Genomic DNA, 14,953 nt, shown 5'->3' on the forward strand with positions numbered 1-14,953 from the left:
GGCCTTGATTGGTTGACACTTGTGGGCTTGCTTGGTTGACACTTGTGGGCTTGCTTCCTTGTGGTTGGGTGGTCCTTGAAAGAGAAGTGAATCAAATTGAGGTCCAGGTGCTAAAGTTAGTGCTAAAGTTAGCCACACTAACGCTACAAGTGTGGCGTTAGTGCTAAAGTTATTGTGGATAACGTTGCACTTGCTGCCCAGTTGGTGTTTTTGGGGCTTAAAAGATGCCTCTTGTTTATGCTCCAATTTCATGCCCACTATAGAGTATTTTATATCGTTGGAAAGCTCTAAATGTCAGCTTTCTAACGCAACTGGAATCACCTCAATTGGATCTCTATAACTCAGGTTATGCTCCTTTGAAGTGGACATGGTCGTTGGCATAGTCGCTAGCGTTAATGGAAAACATGAGTCCCGATAACGCTAGCGACCAGGGGCTTAATATTTCCAGGTTCTGGAGCTCAAAATCAATGTCCATCCCATATTATTATATATTGTTAGAAAGCTCTGGATGTCTACTTTCCAATGCTTTGGGAAGCGCATCATTTGGAGCTCTACAACTCGAGTTACACTTCTTGGAAGGTGAAGAGGTCAGTTTGCCTTACTACAGGTTGATACCATGTTCATCTTTGAACTTTTGAGGCAGGTTTTCTCCCTCAAATTTAGTGTCCATCATGTAGTGCCATATATGCTTGGAAAGCTCTAGAATCCTACTTTCCAATGCTACTGGAATCACCTCATTTAGAGCTTTGTGGCTCAAGTTATGCGTGTTTGAAGAAGGCATGGTCAGGCTGCCAGGTGGGACTTTTGCCTATGTTAACTTCCACGTTAACTTAGTTAACGTAGAAGTTAACGTGGGTCTTTTTTTGCCTCGCCAACGTTAGTGGCACTCACTTTTACCATTAACGTTGGCATCTCCTTTCCTTCCACGTTAACTACCACGTTAACTTAGTTAACGTGGCTGTTAACGTGGGTCTTTTTGCTTCGCCAACGTTAGTGGCACTCACTTTTTCCACTAACGTTGGCATCTCCCTTTCCTTCCACGTTAACTACCACGTTAACTTAGTTAACGTGGCTGTTAACGTGACTCTTTTTGCTTCGCCAATGTTAGTGGCACTCACTTTTTCCACTAACGTTGGCATATACCCCTTTCGCAAGCGTTATTGGGACTCACCTTTCCCATTAATGTTGCTTGGTGCCTTTTGTCCCTACGTTAGAGTTCACGTTAGTGTAGCTAACGTGACTCTTAACGTGGGTCTTCCTTGCTAACGTTCCATGCTCTCCTTCTTCAAATTTAATGCCACTAACTTTTCTCACTAACGTTGGGGCTTTCCTTCCTTCCACGTTAGTGTAACTAACGTAGCCACTAACGTGGCTCTTCTCTTCTTCTTTTGGCCTGAAATCAATCAAACAAAGTGCATCAAAGTCTTGCTCTTAATCATGGGAACATGCATCATCCAATTTATCATTCAATTTATGCATAATTCTCATGAAATCATTCAAAATTCACAATGTTTGCTTGAATCATGGTATGATTGCATTTTTACCCAAATACTTGCCTATTTCCTACGAAAATGCATGAAACCAACCTAAAGCATACAAAAAAATGGCTAGTAAAACTAGCCAAGATGCTCTGACATCAACAGACCATAATAGAATATATCCAGAATGGTCCATTTTGAAAGCATGTCAGAAGGACACCTTTTGGTCATCTGCTTGTATCTTTCCCAAGCTTCATAGAGGGATTCACCATCTTTTTGTTAGAATGTCTGAACATCCAATCTAAGCTTGCTCAGCTTTTGAGGAGGAAAGAATTTAGCCAAGAAGGCCGTGACCAGCTTATCCCAGGAGTCCAGGCTATCCTTAGGTTGTGAATCCAACCATGTTCTAGCTCTGTCTCTTACAGCAAAAGGGAAAAGCATGAGCCTGTAGACTTCAGGATCTACTCCATTCGTCTTTATAGTCTCACAGATCTGCAAGAACTCAGTTAAAAATTGATAGGGATCTTCTGATGAAAGTCTATGAAACTTGCAGTTTTGTTGTATTAGAGCAACTAGTTGAGGTTTCAACTCAAAATTGTTTGCTCAAATGGTAGGAATTGAGATACTTCTTCCATCAAACTTGGAAGTAGGTGTAGTATAATCACCAAGCATCCTTCTTGCATTATTGTTGTTAGGTTCGGCTGCCATCTCCTTTTCTTGTTTGAAAATTTCAGCAAGGTTATCTCTGGATTGTTGTAATTTAGCTTCCCTTAGTTTCCTCTTCAGAGTCCTTTCAGGTTCAGGGTCAGCTTCAACAAGAATTTCTTTTTCCTTGTTCCTGCTCATATGAAAGAGAAGAGAATAAGAAAAGAAGAGAAGAGGAATCCTCTATGTCACAGTAAAAAGGTTCCTTATTGTTAGTAGAAGAAGAAAGGGAATAAAGAAAGGAGAATCCAAACAGAAGGGTGAGGATAGAGGTAGTGACTTGAGATGAAGAGAGGTGAAGAGAAGTGTTAGTAAATAAATGAATAAATAGAATAATATGAGAGAGGGAGAAATTTTCGAAAATAAATTTTAAAAAGGAGTTAAATGATTTTCGAAAAATAAAGATAAGAAATAAAATTAAAATTAAAATTTAATTGATTAAAGAAAGAATTTTTGAAAAAGAGGGAGGTATTTTCGAAAATTAGAGAGAGAAAAGTAGTTAGGTGATTTTGAAAAAGATAAGAAACAAACAAAAAGTCAAATAGTTAGTTGAAAAAGATTTGAAAATCAAATTTAAAAAGATAAGAAGATAGGAACTTAGAAAAGATATTTTAAAATCAAATTTTTGAAAAAGATAAAATTTTGAAAAAGATATGATAAAAAGATATGATTAAAAAGATATGGTTGGAAAAGATTTAATTCTTAAAATTAAAATTAATTACTAACTAAAAGATAAGATTCTAGAATTTAAAAATTGAACCTTTCTTAACAAAAAAGTAACAAACTTCAAATTTTTGAATCAATCATATTAATTGTTAGCATAATTTTCAAAAATAAAGATAAAATTAAGAAAAAGATTTTTGAAAAATATTTTAAAGAATTTTTGAAAATTAATAAGAAAAATGAAAAAGATTTAATTTTTGAAAAAGTTTTGAAAAGATAAGATTTTTAAAATTGAAATTTTGACTTGACTAACAAGAAAATAAATTATTTTAAAAATTTTTGACCAAGTCAACCCAAAATTTCGATTTTTTTTGAGAGAAATAAGGAAAAGATATATTTTTTATTTTTGAATTTTTATTGATGAGAGAGAAAAACACAAATATGACCCAAAACATGAAAATTTTGGATCAAAACCAATGATGCATGCAAGAACACTATGAATGTCAAGATGAACACCAAGAACACTTTGAAGATCATGATGAACATCAAGAACATATTTTTGAAAAATTTTTGATGCAAAGAAAACATGCAAGACACCAAACTTAGAAATCTTTAATGCTTAGACAATATGAATGCAAAGATGCACATGAAAAACAATAAAAGACACAAAGCAAGAAAACATCAAGATCAGACAAGAAGACTTACCAAGAACAACTAGAAGATCATGAAGGACACTATGAATACATGCATTTTCAAAAATTGCAAGAACAATATGAATATGCAATTGACACCAAACTTATTAATTGACTCAAGACCCAAACAAGAAACACAAAATATTTTGATTTTTATAATTTTATAATTTTTTTGTATTTTCTTTTAATTTTTCAATAAAAACATATAGGAAAAGAAATTAAGAGATTCAAAAATTTTTAATAAGAATTCCAAGAATTTTTCAATGTTAGTCTAAAGCTCCAATCCAAGGGTTAGGCATGGCTTAATAGCCAGCCAGCTTTAGAAGATATAAATCAGGCATGCAACAGCTGATATTTCATCCAACTCTATATACATACCCGTTATGTTGACAAGTGGAAGCCTCAATCCAAAAGGATTTGGATATGGCTTTACAGCCAGTCAGGCTTCAACATGTTACTATGAAACTCTAGAATTCATTCTTAAAAATTTTGGAATAATTTTCGAAAACAGATGAGAAATACTTTTTTTTCGAAATAGGGATAAATTTTTTTGAATTTTTTTTGAAAATAAAACAAAAAGAAAATTACCTAATCTAAGCAACAAGATGAACCGTCAGTTGTCCAAACTCGAACAATCCCCGGCAACGGCGCCAAAAACTTGGTGGACGAAATTGTGATCATCAACAATGGCTCCAAAGACTTGGTAGCGCTCTCAATCGTGAATCACACTTAGTCACAACTCTGCACAACTAACCAGCAAGTGCACTGGGTCGTCCAAGTAATACCTTACGTGAGTAAGGGTCGATCCCACGGAGATTGTTGGTATGATGCAAGCTATGGTCATCTTGTAAATCTCAGTTAGGCAGATAATAATTGATTATGGAGTTTTCGAATAATAAATAAAGCAGAAAATAAAGATAGAGTTACTCATGTAATTCAATGGTGGGGATTTCAGATAAGTACATGGAGATACTGTGTCCTTTCTGAATCTCTGCTTTCCTACTGCTTTCATTCAATCCTTCTCACTCCTTTCCATGGCAAGTTATATGTAGGGCATCACCGTTGTCAATGGCTACATCCCATCCTCTCAGTGAAAATGGTCCAAATGCTCTGTCACAGCACGGCTAATCATCTGTCGGCTCTCGATCATGTTAGAATAGAATCCCTTGATTCTTTTGCGTTTGTCATCACGCCCAACAATTGCGAGTTTGAAGCTCGTCACAGTCATTCAATCTCGGAATCCTACTCGGAATACCACAGACAAGGTTAGACTTTCCGGATTCCCATGAATGCCGCCATCAATTCTAGCTTATACCACGAAGATTCTGATTAAGGAATCCAAGAGATATGTGCCCGGTCTAAGGTAGAACGGAAGTGGTTGCCAGTCACGCGTTCATAGGTGAGAATGATGATGAGTGTCACGGATCATCACATTCATCATGTTGAAGTGCAACGAATATCTTAGAATAAGAACAAGCGGAATTGAATAGAAAATAGTAGTAATTGCATTGAAGCTTGAGGTACAGCAGAGCTCCACACCCTTAATCTATGGTGTGTAGAAACACCACCGTTAAAAGTACATAAGTGATGAAGGTTCAGGCATGGCCGAGTGGCTAACCCCCAAAACGTGATCAATAGTCTCCTAAGATGAATAATAAAATAAAACTGAGACCAAAGATATCTAATACAATAGTAAAAAGTCCTATTTATACTAGACTAGCTACTATGGTTTACAAAAGTAAGTAATTGATGCAGAAATCCACTTCCGGGGCCCACTTGGTGTGTGCTTGGGCTGAGCTTGATCTTTACACGAGTTAAGGCTTATCTTGGAGTTGAACGCCAAGTTGTAACGTGTTTTTGGCGTTCAACTCTGGTTCGTGACGTGTTTCTAGCGTTTGACTCCAGAATGCAGTTGATAAACCCATATTTCATGAGATATTTTGTGCTTAATTTGAGTGATTTATACAATCCCTCACCTACTTATTCACATTAATTGCATGGTTTTACTTTCCCTTCCTTATTATGTCATGTTGTGAAAAACATGTTTCCTAAGCTTTGAAAATTAATTATTTTAATTACCTTTATTTCCATTCGATGCCGTGATTAGTGTGTTGAGTAGTTTCAGGTTTTCTAAGGCAGAATGACTTAAATGATGAAAAAAGGAAACATACTAAAAGGAAAGGAGAAAGCAAAATGGAGCTTTAAGGAAATTGGTATCCACGCGATCGCATGGACGACGCGATCGCGTGCCAAGCACGAATCAGCAGCGACGCAACCGCATGACTGACGCGACCGCGTGCCTTAAGCAGAACGCACATGACGCAGTTGCATGACTGACGCGACCGCGTGGCAAGGAAAAGCCCCGAATGACGCGACCGCGTGACCCACGCGGACGCGTGACAGAGGCCACGCACCAGAAAATTACAGAACACGCCCCAGCGAGTTCTAAACCCCTTTTTGGCCCAAATCCAAGTCCAGAAGGCATAGACCAGAGGTTATAAAGTGAGGGAATGCATCCATTCAGAGAGAGCTCGCCAATTTTTAGTTTTCTATGATTTAGATTTAGTTTAGAGAGAGGTTCTCTCTCTCTTTTAGGATTTAGGATTTCTTCTTGTTTTAAGAGTAACTCTGGATCCCAGGTTTAATGTTCCTTTATTTTAGTTCTATAATTATTTATTCCAGCATTTGAATTGAACATTTACTTTTATAATTTAATTTATGAATTATTCCATGTTACAGATAATTATTTGAATTGATGATATTGAGGTATTTTCAGTTTATTATTGCTCTTGTTAATTTATGATTATCATTGTTTACGATTTGAAGATATTTTACTCTAGCAATTTACTTTTTCCCCTTTTGGTTCTGATTAAGAATTTAGTAACTCAACAGTTATTAAACTCAACGTAATTAATAATTGTTATCTTGCTAATTGAGCTGAACCTGAATAATCCCAACCTTTTCTTAGGAAATAATTAGGATTCAAAGGTCAATTTAATTAGCCCCTTGACTTTCCTTTGCCCTGGTAAAGGTTGATCAAGTGAAGTTTAGATTCAACTTTAATTATAGTTGAGAGAGATAACTAAGTTAGACCTCTAAATTCCCTTATCTTGCCAAAAGTTGTTTTACAGTTATTATTTATTTTTGATTGCCATTTAATTCACTCATCATTTAAATTACTTGCTTCTCACCTTCTAGACCCCGTTTACAACCTTTATAACCAATAATAAGAACATACTTCCTCGCAGTTCCTTGAGAAGACGACCCGAGGTTTGAATACTCGGTTAACAATTTCTAAAGGGGTTTGTTACTTGTGACACCCAAAACGTTTGTATGAAAGGACTTTTGAAGGTTTAGAAACTATACTTGCAACGAGGATTTATCCGCAATTTTCTAGACCATGCAAAAGTTTCTCTCATCAAAATGGCGCCGTTGCCGGGGAACTGCTAACATGTGCCTTATTATTGGTTATTGTAAATATTTTTCTTTTGCTTGTTTATTTATTTTCGTTTTTCCTTTTTATCTTTATTTGCTACTATGAACTCTCACCCATCTCGCTTTGAGTTTGGTTCTAATATTGTTAAAGGAAATAGAAGTTACAGTAGGAATGTGAATCAAGGTCAGACCAATCAAGGATGGATGGAACCAAGAGGATCTAATCAACCCTTTTGGCAGCAACACCCTCCGAGATATCCTGGATAAAGACCATTCTACCGCTCATACCCAACTGAAAGACATGGTGGACAACCTTGTAACTACCAACAAGCCCCACCCCGTGCACATGAACCGTCCTTTCAATATAACCTCGAACCACCACACTCACAAGCTTCTCTTAACCATTCGCCATCATATGATCCTTCCTTACCCCAATACCAATCCAATTGTTCCCAGTCATCACTACTTCCTTATGTATCATGTCTAAGTCCAGCAAACCGCGAAGCAGAGGATCGCCTAAAAGAAACAGTAATTAAATTTCAAACAACCATTCAAAAACTGGAGCAAGCACTAATCCAATGGGTCACTAAGCGCTCAAATATACAAGGATCGACCACAGCTCCATGTGGACAACCTGATGAAGAGCGTAGCATGAAAGAAATACTAAAGACTCCAGTGGACAAGGCAGAGAATGAATTCGTACTAGAACAAGTGGAAGAAGCTGTCATTGTTCAAGAAGAAGAGTTGGTTGAAGATCTAGGCGATGCTGAACTTCCTTGGGAATCCAGAATTGAGGAAAACTCCGTCCAGGATGCTACAGTTGATGCTAAGGAAGATACTGTACAATCTCCAAGGCAAGTCATTTATGAGGAATCAGACGGAATAATCCAAGAAGCAAATTCCCTTGATGATGATATTCACAAGTCTAGCCCTCTTGGTGATGAACTTGCATCCGCAAGTGAATTCTCTGAAATCGAAGAATCTTCCCCAAGTGAATATGAAGATGATGCAGAGGTGGATTTCTCTCAAACTCCAATCTATAACTTGAGTGATGAGGAAGACATAAAAGACTTTGACCAGGATACAGATACAATTGAAGATCTTTGCAAGGAGGTGGAAGAATTCACAAAAGAGCGCAAGGAAACGGAACTTGCAGAACCACCAAAAACACCTATCCCAAGGCCATTACGACCCAATACAAGCTTCAAGTGGGTACAATCCTTAACTTATAATTTTACTTATTCACTTGAATATGGTTTGCTTGAAACAGATGGCCAGCTTAGAGCTCTCTGCGGCTTTAAGAGTAAGAGGGAATTGGCTCGTGCCCAGAACTGGTGCACCAGGTTCAATAAGGTTCCACGCTTCACCTCGAAGTACACGGATTGGTATCATGCTCAATTGCATGGATCACGGAGAACGTTTGGTCACCACGGTGAGATTCTACTTTTTAACCCGCCCGAATGGAAACTTACAAATCAAAACAGAGGCGGATCTAAAAACACAGCTTGGGATCATGGATTATATTCTGACATTCGTCATCCTGGGAGGCTGAATATCTGTTTGAAGTTGCTCAGAAGCTTTACATGTCTAGTTTGGGACCCCGGAGGCTATTGGCATTCCAAGCACTGGTGGAAATTTTTGGACGAATTTAAACATGAGCCACCATAACAGGATACTCTTCCAATGTCCAACTTAAGGACTTTAACTAAAAGTGCTAGGTGGGAGCCAACCCACCATGGTATGGTCGCTTCTCTTTCAATTTATTTCTTGTTGATTGCTTTCCTTTTTCTTTCTTCATTTTAATTTATTAAACCTGGAATCATGCATAGCATTTATGTTAATCATTGCATTCTGCATTTTTCATGCATAAAAAAAAGGGGGGTTTGCACGACGCGACCGCATGCCCCATGCGATCGCGTCATATTGCGAAAACACCACCCGCACGACCGCGTGACTCACGTGGCCGCGTGATATATATATCGGCGTAAAGATCCAACAAACAGAAAGTTGGGTTGGAATCGTGCGGCCCTTGTGCGTTTCGTACAAATTGGCCCACGCGATCGCATGCCTCATGCGATCGCGTCACTTACCCAACCCCAATACCACGCGACCGCGTGATCGACGCGATCGCGTCACATAGATTGCATATCACCCTAAAAGAGAGACAGAGAGTTGCGCTGAAATGGTGCTGGAGTCGTGCGTTTAGCACGAACTCCAGTGACGCGATCGCGAGACCCACGCGATCGCGTCACTCTTATTTTCCCTCTCTCATGTGATCGCGCGACCCACGCGATCGCATCATCCCCATTTTCATCCCAACCACGCGACCGCGTGCCCCACGCGGCCGCGTGGATTCGATAATACAACCCCCCAGCCACGCGAACCCTATCAATCGCGCAGCCCCTCCTTCACCCCTAACCCTCTTCACCTTCTCTCTTCTTCTTCCCCCAGCCACTGCCGGCCAGCCGCCACGCCACCACCCCGACACCGCCGCCACCCAGACGCCGCTGCCGTACCATCCCTCTCCCCTTCTCTCTTCTTCCTTCTTCCTCTCTTCCCCCCTCTCCACCACTGCCAACCGCAGCCACCGCCCTCCACCGCCGGCCAACCCGCCGCGCCCCCCTCTCCGCCACACATCCCCTTCAGCCAGCAGCAACCACCACCCTCCCCTCCCCTATCCTCTTCCTCTCTCACTAACCCTAATCCCCCATCCGCCGCCACCACGACACCGTGCACCACCACCGCGCCGGCCGCCGTCGCAGTCACTTTCTCCCCTGTTCCACCCCTTCCGCTTACCAGGTTCCGCAACACGCACCCATTTTTGTCCATTCGTCACTTTTCTGTTTATGTTCATATTTAGGATAGCTAGACTTGCATGTTGTAGTGGATTTTTAGGTTGTTAGGTAGCTTAGGCTGTTGTTCGTGGATCTAGGTCTGTTTACTTGCACTGTTCTTACTTCTGTTTTATCCTATGTGCAAATCTGCTGCTGCTATATTCATGATTCATATGCTGCTTTCTTGTATGTTGCTGCTGTTTACATTGAGTTTTTATGTTTATTTTATATCTATGTACATGCAGCTTGTTTTCTTTTAATTCATATGAACTGATATGATTGCTGTTTATTTTCCGGGACAATCCAATTTTAACCGGAATGCTGCCCAAATTTTTTGAAAATTATTTTCATTCATGTTTTGGTTTGACATTTCTGAACTCTGTTTTACTCTGCTTTACCCAGACCATTTCATGAATGCTAGGGCCACTTTCTTATCCTTTTTGATTTCCTGGTTCATAAACTGCTTGTTCAATTATGAGTACTTCTATTCTTACCTGTGACTCCTTGTTCTATGGAATTTTTCTATGCCACTTCCTTTCCTAACTCACTAATTTTAATTTACTATTTTCTTTTACCATACTAACCCTTTTGATCTCTTTTCTGATTACTTTTCCTTCCTCTAACTTTCTCACTATGGCATCTTGATTTCTTTCTTTCCATTTAACATTCATTCAGTCACATTTCAGTTACTCATTTTCCTTCTATTATCTCTCCCTTGGCGCTTTGAGTTTCCTTTGTTTAAATTGCCTACTTGCTTTCCTATTTTATCCATTCCCTGGTTTTCTGTTTTTCAGGATGTCTGCCTCACAAAGGAAAGGCAAAGGCAAGGCTACTGGCAAGCGCAAGAGAGGAGCTTCCTCCCAGTCCATCATTGCTCTAATGCACGATTCCTCATGGCGGGAGAAGAACTTCACACAGCAGGAAAAAGCTGACCAGTTGCTCCCTTCGACTGATCCTATTAAATTTGCAAACCGGTACTGTGAACTGAAGTACTCGACTTTTGCAGACTCCAGAAACCTATACATGGAATGAACTCTGAGAATTCCAGAAGCCCTCCTACAGTACACCACTGAGCAAATCAAGCAAAGGGGCTGGTTCTTTCTGGAGAGACCACTGACAGAGGTCAATGCATCTTGGTTCTGGGAATTCTATTGCAACTACTACCTTACTACCCTAGATGCAGTGCACCTGAGGGGAAAGCAAATTCTGGTCACTGAGGAGACCATAGAGACCATCCTCCAGCTCCCAGCCAAGTCCGATCAGCCTGATGGTTTTTCCAAGGCTGAGGAGGACATAAGTCAGATGCAGTTTGATTGGGATGCTGTGAAGGCACGGATTACTCTCGACCCTGCTGTTCCTTGGGAGATGGGTTAGACCACTACTATGCCCAGAGGGATCAAGAGAGTGTACTTGAATGATGAGGCTCGGCTATGGCATCAGATCTTGAGCAACTATGTGATGCCGAGTACTCATGAGACTGAGATCCCGGTTGCCATGATTACCCTCCTCTGGTGTGTGCTGGAGGGTAAGGACCTGTACTTGCCTCGTTTTATCCGGCAGTATATGGCCAGGGTCCACGTCCGAGGCACCCTCCCTTTTCCGTATCTAGTTACACAGCTTGGCCGTCGGGCTGACGTGCCATGGGAGGATGCCGATGAGAGACCACCAGCATCGGACTGCAGGAAGATCATCCCGCACAGCAGGAACTTCCTTGCTTTGGGCTACAGACCACCACCTGTCACTGCTACTGATGAGATAGCCCCTCCGTCTGATGGACCCTCTTCATCCACAGCTGCCCCTGCTGCCACCACTGCACCTCCACCCGCATTTGAGCCGATTTATCGCCTCGTGCACCATCTATTCCGCCAGCTTGATCAGATGGAGCGCCATAACAGGCGCAAGTATGAGAGATTGGAGCGCCGCAGCAGGCGACGCTGTTCCCATCTGAAGCTGATGATCAGACAGGGCGCCGACATCCCTTCCGAGCCCGACACTCCATCAGAGCCATCAGAGGAGGAGGAGGATGAGCACGAGGAGGAGCCTCATTCCCAGGCAGAGACTCATTTCCAGGAGGAGACTCATCAGCAGGCAGCCACAGAGCAGGCTATGCCCCAGTTTGAGGTTGCAGATCCGGAGATCCCACTCCAGTCAGTCCCACCTCTATAGCAGCCAAACTCCCAGCCCACCACCACTGAGACTCCAGCTGCCATCCCTACCAGTGATGACACCCCTTCACACCCGGCTTGATTGAGCATCAGGGACGATGCTTCATTTTAAGTGTGGGGAGGTCACCATCTCTGGCGTTTATCTTGGTGAACCACCACATACTTTTCTTTTATTTTGGATACTTTTCTGTATTTTTCTCTTTTTTTTCTTTTATTTGTTATTTTCTGAGTACTTATACATTGCTACTTGTGTATTGTTACTCTATTTTCTGCATTTTGCATTTTTAGTTCATATTTTAGGTTATTTAGTTCATTAGTTTAGTTGCAATTCTAACTTATTAGTGGATCAATTAGTATAGTTTACCCTTTTGACATAAGATAGCTTAATTATAGCTTAGTTTAAATTGACAAAAATAATAAAGAGTAAGCTAGGAACTTGAATATAATAAATTTAGATCCATAAAAACTTGTATATATAGCATTACATGATTTAGTTAAACTGACAACATTTTATCAAGGAGAAACATTAGAATTTCAAAGGCTACCCTAAATTATTTTTTTAAGAGAATAATGAGAATTTTTAAACCTGCATGACATACATAAGTGATAAATGATTTTTCAGCTAGAGAACAGATAGCCTGTGAGTTTTGAGCTTAACTGTATGGTTACATTCAAACCATAATTTTTATTCCTGTGTGTTCCAACCTTCTTTCTTATTCTGGTGTTCTTTACTTTGTTTTAGTCTATATATCCGATTGTAGAATATAGGTACATCCCAAAATAATGATTGAGGCCATTATTTGATTTTAGCTCACTTACCCCAGATTAGTTTACCTTTTACATCACCTTTGTTAGCCCCCTCGAGCCTTTTAAAACCTCTTTATTCTATTTAGCCAAATTACTAGCCTTAAGCAGAAAAACAAAAGAAAATCCCAAGTGAATCCTTGGTTAGCTTAAGATAGAAAATTATTAATAGAATAAAATGTGGGAAACCTTTTGGGAACATGAGTGATAGAAACAAAGGGTTAGGAAAGTTAAAAAGAAATAAAAAAAATTTGGGAAGCATGCTCATGAGAAAATCAAAGTGATTCAATTACCATGTGCATTAAAAAAATTTTTTTTTTCAACATCTAAATAAAAAGGGATACAAAAAGAACTCCCCAATGCAAAAAATAAAAATAAATGCACATGGGATAAAAACAAGAACTGAAACATGAGCATGCCACATCAAAAGTGAGAAAATAGGGAGAATAGGCAAAGAAGCATTATTTTACTAAATATGTATGTTAGGTGAGATCTTAGTCTAATTAAGGATTCACTTATCAGCTCACTTAGCCTTATACATATATCCTTACCTTTACCTTGACCCCATTACAACCTTGATTAAAGACCTCATGAGTTTTGATATGACTGTATTCTATAATTGTTGATTGGTTAGACGAAAAAAAAATTATAGAAGGGAAGAATAAAAAGAAGAATAGAGTGATTAACCCAATAAACACTGAGTGATTAGAGAGTAAACACAAAATCCAGTAAGGGTTCAATAGCTCATTAACATTTATCTCTATTCAAATTAATAATTGTCTTGCAAGTTTTAATGTTTTCTTTCTCATCTCACTAGCGTTATTATTTGAGGGTTAGCTATATATGTATATATAACTCCTTGAGAATGTGAAATAATTTAACTACATGTAGGCTTTATATATGAGTGGATAAATTAGAATTGCATGACTCATTAGGTATATGCATTTAGAATAGGTTGCATTTCATAACATTCCATCACTTTAACCTTAATTATTTACCTTGGATTTAGCATGAGGACATGCTAGTGTTTAAGTGTGGGGAGGTTGATAAACCCATATTTCATGAGATATTTTGTGCTTAATTTGAGTGATTTATACAATCCCTCACCTACTTATTCACATTAATTGCATGGTTTTACTTTCCCTTCCTTATTATGTCATATTGTGAAAAACATGTTTTCTAAGCTTTGAAAATTAATTATTTTAATTACCTTTATTTCCATTTGATGCCATGATTAGTGTGTTGAGTAGTTTCAGGTTTTCTAAGGCAGAATGACTTAAAGGATGAAAAAAGGAAACATACTAAAAGGAAAGGAGAAAGCAAAATGGAGCTTTAAGGAAATTGGTATCCACGCGATCGCATGGACGACGCGATCGCGTGCCAAGCACGAATCAGCAGCGACGCGGTCGCATGACTGACGCGACCGCGTGCCTTAAGCAGAACGCACATGACGCGGTTGCATGACTGGCGTGACCGCGTAGCAAGGAAAAGCCCCGAATGACGCGACCGCGTGACCCACGCGGACGCGTGACAGAGGCCACGCACCAGAAAATTACAGAACACGCCCCAGCGAGTTCTAAACCCCTTTTTGGCCCAAATCCAAGTCCAGAAGGCATAGACCAGAGGTTATGAAGTGATGGAATGCATCCATTCAGAGAGAGCTCGCCAATTTTTAGTTTTCTATGATTTAGATTTAGTTTAGAGAGAGGTTCTCTCTCTCTCTTTTAGGATTTAGGATTTCTTCTTGTTTTAAGAGTAACTCTGGATCCCAAGTTTAATGTTCCTTTATTTTAGTTCTATAATTATTTATTCCAGCATTTGAATTGAACATTTACTTTTATAATTTAATTTATGAATTATTCTATGTTACAGATAATTATTTGAATTGATGATATTGAGGTATTTTCAGTTTATTATTGCTCTTGTTAATTTATGATTATCATTGTTTACGATTTGAAGATATTTTACTCTAGCAATTTACTTTTTCCCCTTTTGGTTTTGATTAAGAATTTAGTAACTCAACAGTTATTAAACTCAACGTAATTAATAATCGTTATCTTGCTAATTGAGCTGAACCTGAATAATCCCAACCTTTTCTTAGGAAATAATTAGGATTCAAAGGTCAATTTAATTAGCCCCTTGACTTTCCTTTGCCCTGGTAAAGGTTGACCAAGTGG

General features: G+C 39.3%; 1 protein-coding gene and 1 non-coding gene across 2 annotated transcripts; one reads left to right on the forward strand and one right to left on the reverse strand.

The window, feature by feature from the left end:
- Nucleotides 1–1,679: 1,679 nt before the first annotated feature.
- On the forward strand, nt 1,680–1,787 carry LOC130965119 (small nucleolar RNA R71). The gene has a single exon (XR_009081172.1). It is a non-coding gene; the product is annotated as a small nucleolar RNA R71 (small nucleolar RNA).
- A 7,610-nt stretch (nt 1,788–9,397) lies between these two features.
- Nucleotides 9,398–9,802, reverse strand: LOC130962841 (uncharacterized). The gene has a single exon (XM_057889002.1). The coding sequence runs from the start codon at nt 9,800–9,802 to the stop codon at nt 9,398–9,400; it is 405 nt and encodes a 134-aa protein (XP_057744985.1).
- Nucleotides 9,803–14,953: the final 5,151 nt, after the last annotated feature.

This window comes from Arachis stenosperma, chromosome 2 (assembly GCF_014773155.1).
Source record: "Arachis stenosperma cultivar V10309 chromosome 2, arast.V10309.gnm1.PFL2, whole genome shotgun sequence".
Classification (NCBI taxonomy): domain Eukaryota; kingdom Viridiplantae; phylum Streptophyta; class Magnoliopsida; order Fabales; family Fabaceae; genus Arachis; species Arachis stenosperma.

Bases quoted from the DNA above. Each gene is read 5' to 3' on its own strand.
- LOC130962841 (XM_057889002.1), bottom strand. From the start codon at position 9,802: ATGGACAAAAATGGGTGCGTGTTGCGGAACCTGGTAAGCGGAAGGGGT.